This window comes from Lissotriton helveticus, chromosome 3_1 (assembly GCF_964261635.1).
Source record: "Lissotriton helveticus chromosome 3_1, aLisHel1.1, whole genome shotgun sequence".
NCBI lineage: Eukaryota > Metazoa > Chordata > Amphibia > Caudata > Salamandridae > Lissotriton > Lissotriton helveticus.
Window position 1 is genome coordinate 562,722,371 of NC_136061.1, and position 21,532 is coordinate 562,743,902.

The window sequence follows — 21,532 nt, forward strand, 5'->3', positions numbered from 1 at the left end:
TACCATCTTTGGATCTTCCAGGAACATAGAGTGCTCAATCAGAAAACCTAATTCTGTACCAGAGTTTTTGCATTTTTCTTAGATTTAGCCTATTTTCCTTATTTTTGTGCTCTCAACCTACTTCTAGTTTGTGATGGAAACCAGTGTGAAACCCATGGGTGATCCAGAAAAGCTATAGATTTATGAAAAGTAGACAACATTCTTAATCCAGCAAGGGATCATATGTGTTGATTCCTCAAGACTTTCCCAAGGAAAATAACCGTTAAAATAAAGAAATATTGAAAATGAGTCTGAAAAAAATGGGCATGTCTGACAACGTTTTCACCTGCAACTTTTTGTTCTGTTTGCCGATTTACAAGAGTAATATCCCATTACATCCGCTAGACCCTTCTGGTTGCTTTAATGTATAGGGTTTATAGGCTGTTCAAGAACCCAAGGTATCCTGGGACAACAATTGAGCTGCACCGTGCAATGCTTTTGCATTGAGTACACAGTATAGACCGATTTATATAGTGAAATAGGCAGAGAGAAAAATGAGTATGTAGGAAACCTATGTATTTTAGAAATGGGCACAAGATATGGATTTTAGTAGCAGTGGTTATTTGTACATCTCTGAATTTGTGGGTACCCCTTTCTAACGTAAGCTTTAGAGGGTATTTTTTAAATGTCATGTTTCTTATTCACCGGCTTACATATAAGAGGCACAAATGCAGCAAAACCGAATTGGTAATAACAAATGTTCTATGCTCTCCCAATAAAAATGGTACCTCACTTCTGTGGGTAGGCCTAGTGGCAACTAAAGGAAACAGCGCTAAATACAAAATGGATGCATCACATTTTTCCACAGAAAAAGACCCTTTTTTCCAATGTGGGTAGCCCTAGATTTTGGATCCTAGCACAACCGGTACGTAGGGAAACCTAGCCAACCTATACATTTTCAAAAACCTAGAGAGCTAGGGTGAGCTGACTTGCCTAGCTCTCACCACACTGTTTTACCCAGAATCCCTTGCCAACCTGAAACTTTGACTAAAAAAACTAATTTCCTCACATTTCTGTGATAGTACTTTCTGGAACTTGCAGGGAGAAACACCTTACTATCCATACAGCAATTTCCAAGGTCTCCTGATAAAAATGATACCTCAGTTATGTGGCTAGGCCCAGTGGCTGGAAAAGGAAAAGGCCGAAAACGCAACATGGATGCATCGCATTTTTCCACTGAAAACGGATCCTTTTTTTCCACTGTGGGTTGCTCTAGATTTTTTACCCTAGCTCAACCGGCACGTAAGGAAACCTAGCCAACCTGTACATTTTTTTAAACTAGACACACAGGGGTATTCAGGGTGGGCTGACTTGAGTGGCTCTCACCACTTTTGTTTACCCAGAATCCCCTGTGTACCGCAAACCTTAACTAAAAAACACATTTTCCACACATTTCTATGATGGTAAGTGCTGGAATCTGCGGGGTGCCACAAGCTTCCATCCACTCGGCATACCTCCAAGCCCACAATAAAAATGGTACATCACTTCTGTGGGTAGGCCTAGTGGTCGCTACATGAAACAGCCCTTAATGCAACATGGATGCATCACATTTTCCCCCCACTGTGGGTAGCTTTAGATTTTGGACCCTAGCTCAGCCGGCACCTAGGGAAACCAAGCCAAACTAAATTTTTGCTAACTAGAGACATAGGGGTATCCAGGGTGGGCTGATGTGCGTGACTCTTACCATTTGTTTTTCCCAGAATCCCTTGCAAACCTCAAACTGTGATAAAAAAAAACACATTTTCAACACATTTCTGTGATGGAAAGTTCTGGAATCTATGGGGAGCCCCAAACTTCCATCCACTCGGCATTTCCTAAAGTCTCCCGATAAAAATGCTACCTCAGTTCTGTAGGTAGGCCTAGTGGCCGCAACGGGAAACAGCCCAAAATGCAACATGGATGCATCTAATTTTTTCCCCGAAAACTGAATCTTTTTTCCAATGTGGGTAGCTCTAAATCAAACAAAGAAAAAGAAATACATTCTTACAAAAATATTGCACATTACCCAGTTCATAAGTAAATAATCCCAATTGTTTTAAAATTGATAGTACGCTGCTCTCATTTGGTCCAATTTGATCAACACATGACTTCGGCTAATAGCCAGATAAACACTTAAAATTTCCGACGCTAATAGACAGCAGATGGTTGACAACCCAAAGTCCCACATATATTAAGAACGCATTAAAAAGACAAAAGATGGCAACTTAACCATTAACTTGCAGCGCATTTTGCTGTGGTACGACATTGCAAAGTGCAGTCTGCATATCAGCTTATCACATACACATGGGTTCTCTTAATCAATCTTGTTGACAGGTAAAATTTATCTTCTCACGCTAGGTCTTGCCAGATCATCCTCTTGATGCAAACAGGACTCAGATCTTCGAAACAGTCCAGCACATATTAAAAACATTTTAAAAGAAAGATGATAAAATAATCAACAGCTTGCGATCCATTACGTGCCAGGCCAAAGCATCTCTCTGCCAGTTTGAGGGCGAGACAACCTTTATCTTAGAACACTGTGAGAAAGAAAGTCTAACCTGAGATGTTATAATTTTTCACAGGATTTGATCGGTGGCTATGGCTACATCCTGGTATCTAATAACACACAGCAATTTTAAGCTCATTTGTCTCGACTGTATCCTGTACTTTTTGAATTCAGGTCGGAGAATCTTTTTCCTTGCCTATAGGAAGAGTACACAATCCATCAATAGGTGGATCACTAAATATTTCCTACCCCGCTTACAGCTGCATTTGTCATGGCACTAGTCTACTTTGTTTTTTAACCCCGATATTCACCAACCTGGGTCAATTCCAATGTGGGTAGCTCTCGATTTTCGACCCTTTCTCAGCCAGCAGCTTGGGAAACCTAGCCAGCCTGCACATTTCTGAAAACTAGACACCAGGTAAGTCCAGGGAGGAGTGGCTTGCATGGATCCCCAACGTTTCCTTACCCAGAATCTCCTGCAAACCTCAAATTTAGCTACAAAATCACATTTTCCTCACATCTGTGGTGGAAAGTTGTGGGATCGGGCCCGCACAAATTTCCTATTGCCCCAGTGTTAGAAATGGGGGTCTCTAGTTGGCAGAGGTAGGTACCTTTGTCCAAATAGGGACCCTTGCTTCTAGTCAGGGTAAGGGACACACACACTTTAGATAACCCCTGCTCACCCTCTCGGTAGCTTGGCACGAGCAGACAGGCTTATCTCAAAGGCAATGTGTAAAGTATTTGCACCAACACTCACAGTAACACAGTGATAACACCACAAATGGACACCACCGCGGTTTAGAAAAATAAAGTATCTTTATCTGAACTTGACAAGACCAAAACGACAAAAATTCAACATACACAGTTAAAAAAAAAAAGACTTTCAAAAGGTTTCAAGAACTGGTACCATAGAAATCTATGGATGCGTGACTTTTCACCAAAGTACCTGGAGTTGCGCCAAAGTACACCAAGCCAAACAGCTGCAGCGTCGGAAATACAAAGAGATGCAACACTCCTGAGACCCTGAGGAGGCGATGCGACAGTCCCACTGCATGCAGAGGAAGGGTTCCGTCAATTCCGGTCTGTATGGAGAGTGATGCGTTGATTCTTTGTGCCGGTTTGGGTCTGCAGGTGATGCGTCGGGTAAGCGTGTCACACAGGTACAATGCGTGGATTTTCGGGATGCATCGTGATCGATGCAGCGGCAGTAAATGTGTAAATGTATGAAACTTATATAGCGCAGGACTTACCCTGGGGCATCTCCGCGCTTGCTTAGGGAACCCGTCCTGGTATTCCCCTGTGAGAAACCCCGGCAGGGTATCCACAAGGTGAAAGCCAGGCATCCCGCCGCGAGGGGCCGATGTGGAGATTAAGCAAGCTATTGCCCAGAGTCGCAGAGTGTGACCCCGTGAGTCGAGTAGGCACCGGAGCGAGAATTGTCGAGACCGTGGAATTTTATGAGCCCGAGACCCGCCGAGGCGGGGAATCAAACCCTGGTCCACGGTCGATCTCAGATTCCGGGTCTGCCGCCTCTAACCACTGAGCCACACTTCTGTGTCGGTCCTCTTCAGCCGCGATCCCTCAATGCGTCGATTCTTGCAGCGATGAAAGGCGCTGCGACGGTTTTCGCATCGGCGCGGTGTTGCGTGGAAACTCTTTCGCACCATGAAGGTGCGTCGGAAAAAACAGTGCAAGAATAGCGATGCTTTGGTTTCTGTAGTTCTTTGAGCTTCTTCTCTCTGCCAGCTTCCATACCACAGCAACAACCTCCAGAGGCCCAAAGCTGTCACAGGTTCCTCTTGAATTCAAGGAATGATCTAAAGTCTGGGTTTTTGGGTCTGATACTTATACCCCAAAATGTCTTTGCTCTCTTTGTGCAAGGGGCTCTGAGCCCAGGTCAAACCAGTTCTGGGGGGCACTCTGCAAGTGCACAACAACATCCATTGCCAGTGTGAGCCTTGGCTCCAGACACACCACAAGGGGGTGGAGCCAGCATTGTGGAAGGCAGACACGGCCCTATTCAAGTACAGGTCCCACCACTCCAAATGCAGATCAGGCCTATTCAGCCTAGTGCTGACTCATCCAGACTTCTGGAGCGCTGCACCACCCCATCCCTGTCACTCCCAAGCCAGGCAGACAATCCACAAACAGGCAGAGGCACACAGGATGGTTGCACAGCAAAATAGCCACTTTCTAAAAGTGGTATTTTCTTACACAATTTAAACCATCTTTATTAAAAGATGTGTTATTAAATCTTGAGTTCAGTGATACTAAACTCAAATTTTCTATCGTATACCGTTCGGAAGATATACTTGTACATTTTTTACAAATCATTCCCCATTCTGTCCTATAGGGCAAGATAGCCATTCAATAGTGAAAAATGAAATCGGCAGTATATCACTATCAGGACAGGTTACACACACCAGTACATGTCCTACCTTTCACATACACTACACCCTACCCAGGGTAGTACCTTGGGCCTACCATATGGGTGTCCTATGTGTAAGAAAAGGGAAGAGCAGGGTCTGGCAAGTGTGGGCACTTGCCAAGTCGACATGGCAGTTAACAAACTGCGGACAAGCACCGCAGTGGCAGGCCTGAGACATCTTTTCAGGGCTATTCATGTGGGCGGCACAATCAGTGCTGCAGGCCCACTAGTAGCATTTGATTTACCAGCCCTGGCACACATAGGGCACTTTGCTAGGGACTTCACTAGTAAGGCAAACATACCAATCATGGACAACCAATTACCATTACACTTTACACAGGGACCACTTGCACCTTGACACTGCTCAGCAGTGGCAAAGTGCCCAAAGCATCTAAGTTGGCAACACTATGTCAGAAAAAGTCCAACAGTGATGCACTTATCTTACAGCAGCCTGACCATCTACTAAGTTCTGACGGAGGAGGAACATGACTAGCAGGTCAAGCATCGACCCATGCATGCCTTGGTAATTCAATGTGACTGCGTCACCAATGGGTTTGAATCCATAGGTGAAGATGAAGTCATGAAATCTGTATCTGTGCTGCCTTTTTTGTCTGTCTTCTACCTATGCAGTAACACTGGGATAAACCTACTGTACGTTTTTCTTACCTATCCTTGTCTCTATCCTAATCAGAGTCCTGACTAATCCTTTAATTGTAATCCTCTATACTCATGCCTTCCATCCCTAGCTACTTGAAGTTTAAGGAAACGTGTCTGGCATGCACCATCAACGCACTTACTGTGCTAAATCTAACTCCTTCCAGTTTGTGGATGCAAGTTAGGGGTGTCAGAGGATGCCCTGCAAGGCCTGTTCCTCGCACTGAGTGAGCATATCTACTGTTGAAACTAAGCAAACATGCTGGGGATTATTGCCTAAGTTCTCAAAGTAATAAGCCAAACAAATGTCCTGTGGGACTCATTGACCAACACTTTTTCTTTTGCTTCGACAGTGTGAAAACTCAATTACTAACTTGTATCATAGCCAATGTTATTGAAAAAGGTTACAGGACACAATATCTTGTATGATGATTGTTTTCACATTTTATACTAAAGATGTGAAAACAATCATCATACAGGATATTGTACCCGTTTTTAATAAAATGGTTAAGATACAAGTTACTAATTGACTTTGCACACTTTAAAAGCAAGTACAAATGTTGGTGAATAAGTCCTACGGGACATTTGTTTGACTTATTACACTTAACCTGGTTCTCAATGGCAATCAGGGTTGTCCTTTTGTAGTATACATAAGTTCCCTAACAACCACTTCAAAATTTAGTCAAACCTTTAACATTTTGCCCACTAGTATGTGCAGTGTGGGGACAATAATGCTCTTGTCAATCGGCGAACAGAACTCCTACCACGTTCTGAGGGTGGATAAAGGTGTCGAGCAGGCCATAGGGAAGTCCATGATTTCCTGAAGTAGAGGAACTAAATTTCTGCTGCTGCTTGCCTAGCGAAGTAATGGCCCATAGACAGTAGGTATCCATTCACAACCATTGAACGGTTTACCTAACTGCAGCGCCGCCTCAGTCTATTTACCAGCACTTTGCTTTAGTATGATACAACATAAAGCAAATAGGAAAACACAAGGCTGGCTGATATGGGCACTGGGGACAGTAAACATGACTCTCCTGCCTCTTTCTCTGCATCTAGCGCACTTTACGACGGCGACGACATGGTCGCTGCTTTTTGGGTGTTGCACGATTGCAATCAGCAAAGTTTCGCTCCTGCAGCCTTGCTACATCCTCCAGAACATATGAAGTGGAGGCTGCTGCTTCTGTAGCAGCGAGAATTTCAATCACAAAACAACTGAAAGCCAAAGAAGGACAGGAACCTTCCTGTGGTTGTCTGATGATGACATATGCATTGTTGTGGCCATCTGGATCAGGTGGGTAAACAGTTTCTTATACCAAGTGCTGGTTTTACAGGCTGAAGTGCCTGGTCGTTCTTGTTCACTCTGCCATGTACTTGTTGTAAACAAGTATACAGGTGGGCTTGTGGACTTCGGCCATCTGACCCCATACCGTGACAGGGGAAGTACTCTCATCATTAGTTGCAGTGAGCATGTACACATCACGCTTATCCCAGTACTTGACTGAAAGCAGTTTGTTTGAATGCAACGCATTGCTCTGGGATTTCTAGAGCTTCATACAAGCAAGCGCCTGTGGGAGTCCTTTGCTGCGGCAACATACTGTACTGCTGGCTACAGTGTTTTGTAGTGCTCACTGAACAGCTGTACTCCAGTATCGAAATTGTCCACATCAAGGATATAATCTTTGTGAAGGAATGGCTGGACACGCTCCCATACAGTCTTTCCTGTGACCTCTAGAGTGGGAGGGCAACCTACAGGGTTTGGATTGGAGTCCTTTGCTGTATGCACTCTCAAACTGTACACATAGCCAGTCGAGCTCTCACATAGCATGTTCAACTTGATGCGATAGCAAGCTTGTTTCCTCGCAATGTACTGCCAGAACAGCAGTCACCCTTTGTACAGGATCAAGGACTCGTCGATGTCTATATTCTTTCCAGTAGTACTACCTGTCATGGTAAGGATGGTCCCAGGGCAATGCAGCAGAGTTGTTATTGAAATGCAGCATGCGCTGCAATATCAAAAAACGATCACTGCTCATGTACGGTGCGAAGATGTGGGTTACCCACACCTTGTGAATAGACCATTAGGACATCTAGGTTGGTTTATGCACTCCTCCCATCTTGTGCTGAAGACCCAAAAATTTCTTCAACTCCCCTAATGAAGCGGAGTCTACTTGTGTGTCTTAGAATGAGGCCCAAGAAATGGTTCGGCATGCAGATTTGTTTGCTGCTCAATTTTATCAAGGAAGTCAACATCCAAAAAGTAATGGATGTAGTAAATTAGCACACAATTAGCCGTATCGACTTTGCATTCAGTGTCTCCAGTGAAAGGCAAAATTTGGCGCGGAACTAAATTGGTAGGCTGCCAAGAGAGCACTTTATCTGTGCATGCTGCCGCACATGCCTGCTCTCTGGATTGCTCTAACCTGGACCTGTTGTCAAGCTGCACAGACTGTGCTTGTGAACGGCCAGCATGACTGTAATCATCGCCACCCTCCAAATCGCTGGAAGATGTGTCGTTGGATGGAGCTGCGCAGAATAACAAATTACACAAAATTCTGCTCCATTGTCCTCTCCCTCAGATACTGTCTCAGTCTCTGATCCTGCCTCAGAACTGGACTACAGAGCCAGATTTAAAGTTTGGACTGCATTCTTCCAATGAGACACCATCTCTGCTAGTGCCTAAATGCATCCTTTTAAAACGCTATTCTACGTAGAAGGCAGATAGGATGTTGATTTGATACAGTAGGTGGGTTTGTGCGTGAGTGATGTGTGTAACAGTTAATAATGACAAAGTCACCGTACCTTGCCTTCTTTCCAAAATCAGCAGGTTCTCCAAAGACTCTAAAAAAGGCACAGTATTATTTCACTCACCTTGCCACATACCCATCATCACAGCTTTTAGCGCTGGTGGCACCAAGTAGGACAATCATTTTGGCGCCATCCCTCCCCTGTCCTCCAATAAACATCTGCTATTCAGCGCCTAGATGCCCACAGTTAAACGTGTGCTTTACAAAGGCACACTATGTTATGACCTCTTCCATGGATTCCCTCGCTCCCACCCACTAAAAGAGCCCCTCATCTCTACATAGCCTCTCTCTCACATACATTTCATATGTTTAAAATTATTGGTAATGCCCGGCTTTACTAATCTACTTAGCTATCTACATAAAATACAGATCTGTTCTTTGCAGCAGGCCCCCTGCGCTACTTTATGTCGTAAAAATTGGCACTAGACAAAAGTCCGAACTCTCTCTCTAGAGCACCGGAGAATTTTAGGCAGCCCCCCCTTGTGTCGGCCGGTGGCCGTTCCACGCACCAATAGTGCTTGTGTTGGCCATGGGCAAACACAAGCTCCAAAGAGTTTAATGTGATAGCGAACTTATAATGGTATTCCTTCTGCAGTCTCCATGTGTCCACAGAATTATTCTCTGGTTTAAAATATATATCCACCATTCTTTATCACTTTAATTTTATGATGCAAGGTTATTCCAACTGAGTATTTGTTAGTCATGTTTTGATAGTCTTAAACTTCACATATTGAGAAATGTGGGACATGTTTTGCATCACTGATTCATGTTGTTTATATCCACTAGGTATTGGAGCGAGCCCTTATGTGATGAACTGCAACTGCACCTTGGACACTCAAGATCTGTCAATTGGAAAAGAAATTGCAATCGCTATCCGAGCCAGCAGCAAAGGAGGATTGCCAGGTGTCCAAGCCATGGCATTTCCTCACAATGGAAAGGTTGAAGTTGCCTGTAACGTTGAGAGCATTAAGGACACAGAAATTGAAGCAGTGGCCAATGAAGGCCTGAAGTTTTTCTCGAACAGGATTCTCGATGAGAGCTTCTCCTATGTATTGCCACGCACTATTGAAGATCGGATAAAAACTTTAGCCAAGAAGCATAGCCTTTCGACAGCTGGGACAGCGCTAATTGGGTTCACCCCTCAAGAATGTAAGCGTTTAGCTGATTATGCCATATCAAATGGGATTGGAGAATTTTGGAAGTACAGGAGTGTTATTTCAATGTAGAGCTATTTCATAAGGTGTGCGATACACAAATCGTTTGCAGATTTGTTAGCGGTTCACAACCAATTGCAAATGTGCAAAGCAAATTTGTATTGTGCAAAAGAACCGTAAATCAAATGAAGGCACGTCAGGCCAACACTAGTGATATCTTGCACTGTAATTCTTCATTGTGAATATACATGTAATGATAACAAAAGCAACTTTGTGACGTTGCTATTGAAATACAAAAAATATGAGTTTGTGAAAAGTACAAAATGCTTAAAAATAGGCATAAACCTTGCACCAGGCTAACTCAGATGCAAAAGAATTACAGACTATATGTGTTGCACACCACATCACAAAACTCTAAAATGGTAAGACCTTGTCGCTGATGGGCTGCAGAGAATGTAGTATTAAGAGTAATCTTAACTTCCGTTGCAGATGAACTAATCTACATAAAGGATAGATTCTCAAGGCATGTCTTACAAGGCCTCATTCAGAAGCTACATCCAGCACTGCAGTATGACATCCAGAGTGGACAGGCAGTGCCATCACTTCTGCAAACACTCTACTAGCCTCAGGATTTTATCTATCTGTTGTCATGGTGACAGTTAACATAGTGCAGTCTTAGATTAGAAAATTAAGACAAATGTTACTTCTCTGGCACACCAAATGAAAGACAGGGTGCAATGAAAAAGTTCTACGCCTTTGCACATTCCCCTCTGTAATGGGGGGCATACATGACACAACTGTTGTAATATCCACACATCACATCTATAACAAGAGAAAGCTGGCGTACCCCTTGAATGTTCCAACTCTTATACCGAGAACAATGGACATATTGATTCACCCAGTTCGGTTTTAGAAGCCACCATAGCACGAAACTTGCTCTTATTACAGCCTCAGAGCAAATTAGCCAGACCGTAGATGCCGGTGGCAGCGCAGCACTATTTTTATTAGACCTCTCTGCAGCCTTCGACACTGTCAACCATAACATTTTCTCAGACTGCCTCACATCCATCAAGATTAAGGACCTAGTGCTCACCCTTCTTAAGTCTTTTCTCTTGAACCGAGAACAGTTTGTAGCTCTTGATGTTTTTAACTTACCTACCTTTTCACTTCCTTATTGTGCTCCTCAGGGCTCTTATTTGAGCCCTACCCTTTTTAATGTCTATGTCACCCCCTTAGCCAATCTGATCAAGTCTTTAATGTTCTCTGTAGTGTCCTAAGCCGACGACACCCAATTTGTTATAACCGTGGCCAGTTATCCCACTCCATAACTGTTGAATTCAAGTTGAGGAATGGATGTCCTTGAACTGTTTAAAACTTAATTTTAGCAAAACGGAGGTCTCACTCTTTGGCAAGGATATTTCCTTTTGGTCCCCAACATGGTGGCCTCATTAGCTTGGCTCCTTACCATCAACTGTCTGCAAAGGAAAAAATCTGGGTGTGACCTTTGACAGTAAATATCATTCATACCCTCGGGTCTGCATAAAACTGTTAGCGTTGCACTTGTAATGTCCAAAGTCGACTACAGTAATGCCCTTTATCTTTAACATCTAGAAAAAATCGCTCAACATAATTCTGATGTTACAGAACACCGCAGCCCACCTACATTTTAGCATTCCTAAATATGAATCAGTCTCTCACGCACTTGATCTTCTCCACTAGCTTCTGGTGAAGAAGCAGATTGACTTTAAGGCTTTATGCATTGCCCTTAAGGCACTCCACGGCACTGGACCTGAATACTTTAAACAAAGTGTCCGATGGCACAGTCCATCTAGACCGTTACACTAGCATTAGCATACAACATAATAGTTCCCAAATTCAAAAATTCCTGTTGGGAAGGTATAACCTTTGTTGTAGGCACTCCCAGACTCTGGACCCTAGACCTAAAAAGAAAAAAAAAGATCTGACATTTAGAAAGCCCTCGAAACTTGGCTTTTCAATCAGTAATCTGTTTCCATTCTCTCTGACCAGCAGTTCCTCTATCCTCGAGGCAGTGCCTTGACACCTTCGGGTAATTGTGTGCTATACAAGTCTTATTTTGATTTTATTTCAGGTTACCTGTGATTTAAATTATATCATCACATACACAGGGCCAAGTACAGCGGCAGCACACACAACCCCACATGTTGAGTCACAGTGCAACATTAGAACGGCTAACTTGTGAAGATTGCTCCTCAGAAATACTGAAGGGAGGCATTGACGTGACAGGCTACACAACATCACCAAATACTTAGATATAATAGAGTCTGCATCACAGATGACAAAACGTATGGCTCACGTAGTTGGATCTGATTCCATCCATCTTACATTCAACTTAGCACTGCAAGGTAGCAGTGGGATTACAGTGCTAACAGAAGGATAAGAAATGTGTCAGTGGTCTTTTGTCCGTAATGGAAAATTCAGATGCCTTATGAATCATACCCACTGGATTGCAGTGTCATCGACTGGAAAAGCCTTTAAAGCAAGGACTGTGGTCTTCCTGTGTTTATGTAACTGTTTCATCCTGGTAGAGATTTAGAGGCCCTCTGGTCTGGTTGCTTTGGCAGCTAAAGCAACATGGCTTTTTCAAACATTGCACAGCATGCATTATTGCTCTCCCATTCTGTGTTTTTGCTTTTCGTAAAATAGACAAAAATGTGATATATTCCACGGTTTGGTTTATTTCTATTGTGCCAATGTGCTTCGAAGGAAGCCTGCTGGAGACATTTTTATAATGTCACAAATGTTCGAAACTGGTCCTGCTTGCTGGTTAAACTGTTCTCCAATTCACAATTAAATAGATTATTTTTAGTAGTGCATTGTCATTTTCCCTTATAGGAAGGTAAAAGGGACTCAATGCTTATTCATTTTGGGAGTGTTTCTAGAGTAAGCCTGTTTTGTGTGACACAGTGTTTGCCTTATCAATTGGTTCTTCTCAGTGTATCTTTATTAGTACAGCCCTTGGCGCCACTTAACACTATGCAAAGGCCATGATTCTCTACTCCTGGGAACGTACAAAATGTGCTGTTTTTGGGATGTATCCCAGACTTTTCCTTGCTCTCTCTTGAGGCAGACTTCATATCATTCCTCTTGTTATTATACTTCGCTCTTTCACAAAACTTTCCTTGCTTTCATTCTGAGGAGTCCCTATGATAATTTGCTCCTTGACTCAGTACTTAGGATAGTTTATAAGGTGTTGAAATCACCCGACTAACTAATTCTCTCGCCTTCTGTAATTTTTCTTAATTTTAAATAGGCCTTCCTGGTTTGGACTTTGCCTCTTGTCTTTATTTGCCCAGAGTTCTTGTCCTTTGGCACTCTCACAGCTCCAATCTGACTGATCGGCCTTTGGAGTAGAATATACCGACAATCATGTAAACATCTAATAATGTTTTGGTGTGATATGCTGTTTGCTTATTATGATTGCTACATTAATTGCTTGAACTGTATCATTTTGATGTTTCATTTTCCAGGAGATGGTTCTGAAATCCATGGTATATAAAAAATAAATAAAAATGCCTTACCACTTAAGCTGCATTATGTTACAATTATTTGTTGTTTTGATTAACTCAAGTGCGCTGCAATTGAGTAGGAACCAATAGTTCAGGAGAAATAATTGTATTCACTATCCCAATTACTTCAAACATTTGAATTGTAATTTGTGTTTGGTGGACTGGGAAAGACATTGTCAACCGACAATTTCAATATGTAATGACGACCAGATTTTTTTTTTAATTGGTTTACAATCTTAAAAAAAAAATGCCTTCGCCTATTTTGATTCTTTGCAATCCTGGTGTGAGACCCTGAAGAAGGGACGTTTTTGGCCTATACAGGTGTCGGCAGGGATTGCAATACACTTGGAATCATGAATAGGCTACTTAGAAAGGGCTTTACTGAAAAGCTGTGTATTTTAAACTCTGCAACTGAGAACTCCTTTACAGCTATTTAGGTTTGGTGTGTCAACAGTAGTAGTATGATTGTTCTGCTTTTTTGTTTACTTAATGTAAGTGGTAACCAACACCTGCTGCTGCATGTCCGCTTCACAGGAGGGGCATCCAGGTCATCACCAAGGGCAACTTGTGGCACCTAGCGCACTGCTGAGGAGCATTGAGAGGGAAGGCATTTAGAGGAAAAACGGGAGGAGTCGGGGATGAAAATAAGTATGTGCATCCCATGGAGTCTTAAAAAGTAATGACTATAAAAACAAGCAATGGCCAGAGTGATAAGTCTTGCCTATGCTAGAGCTTTTATTGGCTTTGCGAAAATGTTTTAGTCATGTTGTACACCAGCGTGGCTGCTGTTCAACATGGCTAAAAGTTAGTTGGGTAAAAGAGAGTGACGTGGAGTGGGGTGTCGTAATGTTGAGTAGAGTGGAGGTTTATGGAGTGTGGTATAGGAGAGTTGAGTGGCGTTGAGAGAATGGGGGTAAAGTGGATAAGTGGAGTCTCGTAGAGTGGAAGGATGTAGAGGGGAGGAGAGCTGAGTGGTGTGGAGTGAATAAGAGTGTCAGTGTGGAGTAGAGTGGAGTGGCACAGAGTGTAGTGGAGTGGTGTAGAGGGTGTTGTGTAGAGCGGAGTAGAGTGTTGTAGAGTAGAGTGACATAGAGTGGAGTGTGTCGAGTAAATTAAATGGTATGGAGTGGCATAAAGGGAGTTGGTTAAAGCGTCGTAGAGTTAAGTAGTATTGTAGAGTGGAATGGCATAGAGTGGAGTAGAGTGCATTTGCTTTGACTAAAGTTGTGTAGAGTTCATTGACTTAGAGTTTTGCAGAGTAGAGTGCAGTGGCGTAGAGTAGATTGTTTCAAAGTAGAGTGAAGTGGCGTGGAGTGGTTCAGGGTAGAGTGCAGAGGTGAAGAGTGGTATAGAGTTCAGTGGCGTGGAGTTCAGTAGTGCAGAATAGATTGGAGTGGTGTAGAGGGGTGCAGAGTGCAGTGGCTCCTTGCAACAGACCCCTTGCAAGTTGCCTCTTACTAGGTCTAAGTGAAGTTGCTAATTTCTTCTGCTCAGTGTATTGGTGACATTGGCCAAACGATGCACAGACCACTTGTATGAGCGACCTGCGGCTCTCGGTGGGCACGGGGCTTCTCATATGTCAATGGCACATCCTGATCTGTGTTCTTAATGCCATCGATCAGTTCCTGCATTTGTGCTGTTTGGTCGGTAAATGCTTATTGAAGGCAGTTGTAAGGCCCTCAATCAGCCTACCTTTGAAGATAAGTGTGCAAATCTGCTTCTCCAAGATGTGTAGTCTTTTGTTTTCAAAGGCACTTAATTGAATGTGAATGATGTGTTGTCCTTGTAGCCTCACAGATTGGCTGAATCTTAGATATGTGTGCAATTAAGCCTGTCAATCGCACTTAAAGATGACCAGTGAGGCGGGTTACTTCTCCCAGTAGATACGGTGTCTCCCTTGCACAGATTGTTTATCAAACATGATACGTGACAGGTGTACCCCTTAGAGGGTCACTGCTAGGAGGAAAAACAATAAAGGGGAAAAATATAATTTGCATTCTCTGTTGTTCTTGTTGATTGTTGATATTGAATTATGTAGATTGTCGAAAATCAGCAAGACTCTGAACTTCCCCTGACATCAGAGAGCATGTAGGAGACATCTTCCCTTTCCAAAACTACACAAACTCATGTTAGCTTTGTCGCTTAGATCTGAAAGAGACATGTTAGTGATAGATTCCTTACCTTAGAATATCCCCAGGCTTCAGACTGGATCTGCAAAGTTTTTCATCAGCAGTACCCCTGCGCGTCGGTAGGTGGCGTTGTGCCACTCCACGTTGGTTGCTGGCGTCGTAAGCGCCGAGATGACGTCACAAAGACTACTTTGACGCCACCCATGCTCACTGATGTCAGTTCTTTCTTTTTGCGCACCTGCAAGCACAGATCCGGTTAGAGCATGTACCTTAGTCTCTTTTTAACTAGCTTTTTGAGACTTTTTGTCTCCACTTCGTTTGAGTCTTGAATCCTGGTGCCACATAGGGATGCCTGGGTTTAAATCCTGCGTGGCCTGTCGCCGTACAATGTCGGTGGCCGACCCCCAGGGCGTTTGTCTCTACTGTCTGGAGCGCGTCCATGACTCCCGGTCATGTTCCGACTGTTTGGCCATGACTCTGAAGGCTTTGCGGGAGCGGTCCCGAAAGCTTCTGGAGGACAGGCAGTCGTCTCCGCACCTTTCGAGGTCCAGGGGTCGTTCGAGGGACCGACCGTGGAGCCATCATCATCGCTCCTCTGGGTCAAAGTCTTCACCCTCGTAATCTGGTAAGCGGCGTTACAGGAAAAAGTCAAAGAAGCGTGATCGCTCTCCGATGTCCCCCCGTCGGTCTCCGGATACAGACGAGGGGGCCAGGGGTCCTTCCCCTGCGCCTCCGTTGGAGCCTGGGAGTCCAGCGGCCTACCCACCCTATACGGGTCCGTCGGCGACTCCGGCCCAGGTGCAAGAGTTTGTTGCCACCATGGACCGCCTTTTCAGGCCTATGGCTCCCTCCGGCGCGCCTTCAGGCCCTGCGGCCCCTATTGAGGGCCCTTGCTTGCCACTGGCTCCGCCGCCTGTGGCTCTGGCCCCGGCGCTCCCTGCGGCTGCGTTCCCGGCAACACCATGGGTTCCGTTTGTGCCACCTCCGCCCTTGCCTGAATTTCCTGGCAATTTTGCTCCTGCTTGGGTCCCTAATTGGGACATGGAGCTGGATCGGCACAGTTCCCGGTGCCGTTGGAGCATTTGTTTTCCCCTATGCCTCCCCTGCCGCTGCCGCCTGTGCCTCGAGCTGTGGAGGAGGGGGATGACTGGAAGGGGTCTGAGGACACTCTTACACGGCAGTGCGAGTCTGAACATGAGTGGGCGGAGGACTTGGAGGATGCAGGTGGCCTTGACCTCTCCTCCGAGCCTGGATTTATTTCTCCTACTGTCATGGAGGAGGGCGCCACATATACTGTGGTGCTCCGTAGAGCAGCTAAGGCCACGTAGAGCAGCTGAGGCCCTTGACCTTGATCTACCTACCTTCACTCACAAGACCAACCTCCTTACTGAGGTGCTTCAGCCGGCGGCAAGTTCTATGGAACCTCTGCTCCTGTTTAATGAGGCCTTGACGGATGTTTTGATGGGCACCTGGTCCAGACCAGCCACATGGGTTCCTGTGGATAAGAACGTGGCCAGGCGTCATCGCCCGGCACCGGGTGACCTGGCCTTTCTGACAAATCATCTGACTCTGGAGAGCCTGGTCATTCAGGCCTCCACTTCCCAAAGTGCGTTCCCTACCGCCCCGCCGGATAAGGAATCGAAAAAGCTGGAGTTTGGAAAGAAGTTATTTTCCTCTGCCAGCTTGGGACTCCAGTCAGTCAACACCGCATGCCTCTTGGGCCGCTACTCTCACGCTGTGTGGGACACAGTGGCGCAGACACTGCCCCAGTGCCCGGAAGAGGTTAGGGCTCTTCTTTCCCAAGCTGTTGCGGAGGGGAAGGATGCCGCAAAGTTCGCCATTCGCTGTGGGCTGACACCACAGATTCTTTGGGGAGAGCGATCTCCACAACAGTGGCCCTGTGTCGCAATGCCTGGCTGCGGTCCACTGGGTTTTCGGGGGACATCCAGAGTTCCCTCATGGACATGCCTTTTAATGGCACTCGCCTGTTTGGTGATAAGGCAGACAGTGAGCTGGAGCGTTTCAAGGACTCTCGGGCTATGGCCAAGTCCTTGGGTCTCTCCACCACACACCCGGCCACGTCTACCTTTCGTTCCTTTCGTAGCCACAGGATGGGCGCCCCTGCCCGCTCGTTCAGTCAGAAACCTGCGCAGAACCAAACTCAGCGTGGACATGGAGGCCACCGTGGCCGCACAGTGGGCCAGCGTGCGGGTCAGTCCACCTCCGCTCTCACAGCATCCACCTCAAAGCCTTCCTAGTCCGAGCTTTGGGTTGCACCCCACCCCAGTGGACAGCAAGATTCAACATCACCTCCCCCACTGGCGTTCTGTCACTTCCGACAGGTGGGTGCTGCAAATCGTCCAGAGGGGTTACTCCCTCCCCTTCGAGTCTACCCCCCAGCCATGCCACCTTCGTTCCACCCCATGTCGGGGATCACTTTTCGCTTCTCCAACAGGAAGTCATGGCCCTCTTGGCCAAGGGGAACATCAAACTCATTCCTGGGCCAGAAGTAGGACGTGGTTGTTATTCCCACTACTTTCTTGTCCCCAAGAAGGACAAAGGGGGCTTGTGCCCCATCTTGAAGGAGAAGTTCAAAATGTTGACTCTGGCTCAGGTCTTGGCTGCCCTCGACCCCGGTGACTGGATGGTAGCGTTGGACTTGCAGGACTCATATTTTCACATCCCCGTCCTGCTGGCCCCCCGGCATTACCTGCGGTTCACGGTAGGCCAGGAGCATTTTCAGTTTGGCGTGCTCCCCTTCGGCCTTACCAACGTCCTTCGGGTGTTCGCGAAAGTGATGGCGGTGGTCGCAGCTTACCTGCGCAGGTCAGGGGTGTCAGTCTTCTCCTACCTCGACGACTGGTTGTTGAAGGGGGGCTCGCCCCAGGCAGTGGTCACCCACCTTCAGACTACGGCTGACCTCCTGCATTTGCTGGGGTTCTCTATCAAGGTGCCAAAGTCGCACCTGAGTCCCTCTCAGAAGCTCCCCTTCATCGGAGCGGTTCTGGATTCAATGCAGTTTCGGGTTTATCCTCCCGAGCAGCGAGTCCGGGATATTCGTGCTATGATTATGATCTTTCAGCCTCTATCCCGGGTTTCAGTCAGCATGACCCTCTGGCTCCTGGGCCTGATAGCCTCCTGCATCCTGCTAGTGCAACATGCCAGGTGGCATATGCGGGTTCTGCAGTGGGACCTGAAGTTCCAGTGGCCACAGCATCAGGGCAACCTGTCCGATCATGTCCAGATCTCGGAGGGCACTGCAGGACAAATGCAGTGGTGGCTCAAGAAACGCGATTGGGTCAATGGCAGATCCCTCTCCCTTCCCCAACCTGAGCACACCGTGGTGACGGATGCGTCTCTCCTGGGATGGGGCGGCCACTTGGGAGAGGCAGATATCAAAGACCTCTGGTCTCCGGCAGAGTCCCGGCTCCATATCAACCTTTTGGAGCTTCGGGCGATCCGCCCTGCTCTGAAGGCATTCCTTCCCTCTGTCCGGGGAAGTGTTGTGCAGGTGTTCATGGACAACACCACCGCCATGTGGTATTGCAACAAACAGGGCGGGTGGGGTCGTGGACCCTGTGTCAGGAGGCTCTGTGCCTCTGGACATGGCTGGAACATCAAGGCATTACCTTGGTGGTTAAACACCTGGCAGGTTCTCTGAACACCAGGGCGGACTAACTCAGCCGCCGGTGCTTGATGGATCACGAATGGCGTCTGAACTCGGAAGTGGCGCAAGGTCTCTTTCTGCAGTGGGAAGTGCCTTGGTTAGATCTATTCGCCACCGAAGAGAATGTGCAATGTCATCAGTTCTGCATGTTGGAATTTTAAGGCGGCACTCGCTCGGTGATGCTTTTATTCGCGAGTGGAGCTGCGGTCTTTTGTACGCCTTTCCGCCAATAGTACTTTTGCCCAGAGTGCTGAAGAAGATTCGGCGCGACTGGGCCCAAGTCATCCTTACGGCTCCGGATTGGGCACAAAGATACTGGTATCCCGAGTTACTCAACATGGCGATCGATCCGACTGCCTCTTTGGGAGGATCTTCTGTCGCAGCAGCAGGGGACAGTCCTCCACCTGTACCTGTCCAGCCTCCACCTCCATGCGTGGAGATTGAGCGGCGACAGTTGACAGCTTTCGATCTTCCTCCTGAAGTCTGTGATGTAATTCTGGCAGCCAGGCGTCCCTCTACTAAAACGATATACGCCTGCCGATGGTACAAGTGTGTGGCATGGTGGCTAAGGCTGTGAATCACCTTTCTGCCCCTCTTTCCCAAGTCCTCTGCTCTGGGCACTATCAAAGGTTATCTTTTGGCCATCTCCGCCTTTCTACAGCTTCCAGATCAGCCTTCTCTTTTGAAGTCCCCAGTTGTTAATTGTTTCCTGAAAGGCATTACGCACACTTTTCCTCCTGTGCCGTTCATAATGCCTCAATGGGACTTAAACATTGTCTTGACATATCTGATGTGTGCTCCCTTCGAGCCCCTTCATAACTGTCCTTTGCGTCTTCTCACTCTCAAGACAGCTTTCCTGGTAGCTATCACCTCTGCCAGAAGAGTGAGTGAACTCCAGGCTCTTTCTTCCAAACCTCCTTTCCTTTCTGTTCATCTGGACAAGGTGGTTTTAAGGACCCATCCTTCTTTCCTGCCAAAGGTTGTTACGCCCTTCCACATTGGGCAGACCATCACTTTGCCCACCTTCTTTCCACCTCCGCATCCTTCAAAAGAGGAAGAGAGGCTTCACCATCTGGACCCAAATCATGTGGTCTCGTTCTAAATGAAGGCTACGTGGGTGCCAAAAAAGGTCGGGCCATGCACAAACCATCACTCAGTGGGTCGTTCTGTGCATCAAAGCATGTTACTCGTTGGCTAAGAAGGAGCCTTCTGTGGGGCTGCGTGCCCATTCTACCAGGGCGACGACGGCTACTACTGCCTTGGGTCGCGGTGTTCCCTTGCAGGACCTTTGTCAGGCAGCTACTTGGGCTTCGCTGCACACGTTTACCAAGCATTACTGCCTTGACAGTAAAGTCCGTAGAGACGGCTTCTTTGGCCGTTCTGTTCCCTGTGACTTTCTGGTGTCATCTTATTCGCTGACCTACCACCGGGGTTGGTATTGCTAGGGTATCTATTCTAAGGTAAGGAATCTATCACTAACGTGTCTCTTTCAGGTGCACAAGTTATTACTTGTGTAACGATATATCTGTAAGAGACATTAGTTAGTGATCGATTTCTTACCGCCCCACCCATCCTCCCCGTTCTGCGAACTGATTTCTAGGGTTAAGGGCATCCCTTTCAGGGCCCTAGTTTCATGGCACCAGTGGTCAGTTTCTTGCATGGCTCTGTGTTCCTGGCGCAGAAAGTCATGTACAGAACTGACGTCAGCGTGTATGGGTGGCGCCTAAGTAGTCTCCGTGACGTCATCTCGGCGCTTAGGACGCCAGCGACGGATGCAGAGCTGCACGATGCCACCTACCGACGCCCAGGGGTACTGTTGACGAAAAACTTTCCAGATCCAGTCTGACGCATGGGGATATTCTAAGGTAAGGAATCTATCACTTACTAATGTCTCCTACCGATATATCATTACACAAGTAGTAACTTGTGCTTGTGGGTACGAAAGTGACAAGAGTTACCCAAACAGTGCCTATTTTTAGGTCTGGCCTGGCGAGGGCTTCTTGGAATCAATACGGATGATTCTGAAGCTTTTAGAAGCCCCACCCATCTTTTTCAATCGCTGGCGTCATCCCCCAAGCTAAATGCTTGCTCAGGTTTGAAAAGGAGGCTTCTTAGTCCCTTCTGGTTACCGCCTTGTCCACTTTTGTCCCCGCCCACCCAGACTGGATCTTTTACTCCGCGGCGTGACACAGTGTCTTCTAATTGCTCCTGAGCACTTTCTTTTTTTATTCCCACAATGGCGTGTGGCGTGGCGTGGCATGGCGATAGCTTTTTAGGTACTAGTACTCTCTTTTTCCTGCAAAAAGCGTTGCGTGAACGTTATCACATCGGGGCCCAAACTGTTCATAAAGTGAGTTTAGCGCCTGGACTTTACCTAAAACTGCTGGAACCATTGCAGACGGGGCTCTTTCGGGGTATTCCTTCATTCGGTGGGAAACATCTGGAACGCGCTCGAGGGCGCCAGCGCGAGGCAAAGAAAGCCTCTGAATTAGGAATCGTTAGGCGCGAATTTAATACTAGATATAGCTCGGGCACATCGTGTTTCTTTCTACCCAGTATCACTTAGAAAGCACAGAACATTTTATGCCAACAAAATCATTAAGTTTAAATAATGTATGCAT

At 46.4% G+C, this 21,532-nt stretch overlaps 1 protein-coding gene across 7 annotated transcripts in view; it reads left to right on the forward strand.

The window, feature by feature from the left end:
- FTCDNL1 (formiminotransferase cyclodeaminase N-terminal like) overlaps positions 1–13,134 on the forward strand; it is a 221,454-nt gene extending 208,320 nt beyond the window's left edge. For all 7 annotated transcript variants that reach the window (XM_078680499.1, XM_078680504.1, XM_078680503.1 and 4 more), the window contains one exon: positions 9,200–13,134. In XM_078680499.1, the coding sequence (XP_078536625.1) occupies positions 9,200–9,639 (440 nt within the window). In that variant the 3' untranslated portion in view covers positions 9,640–13,134. The remainder of the gene's footprint in view (positions 1–9,199) is intronic.
- Positions 13,135–21,532: the final 8,398 nt, after the last annotated feature.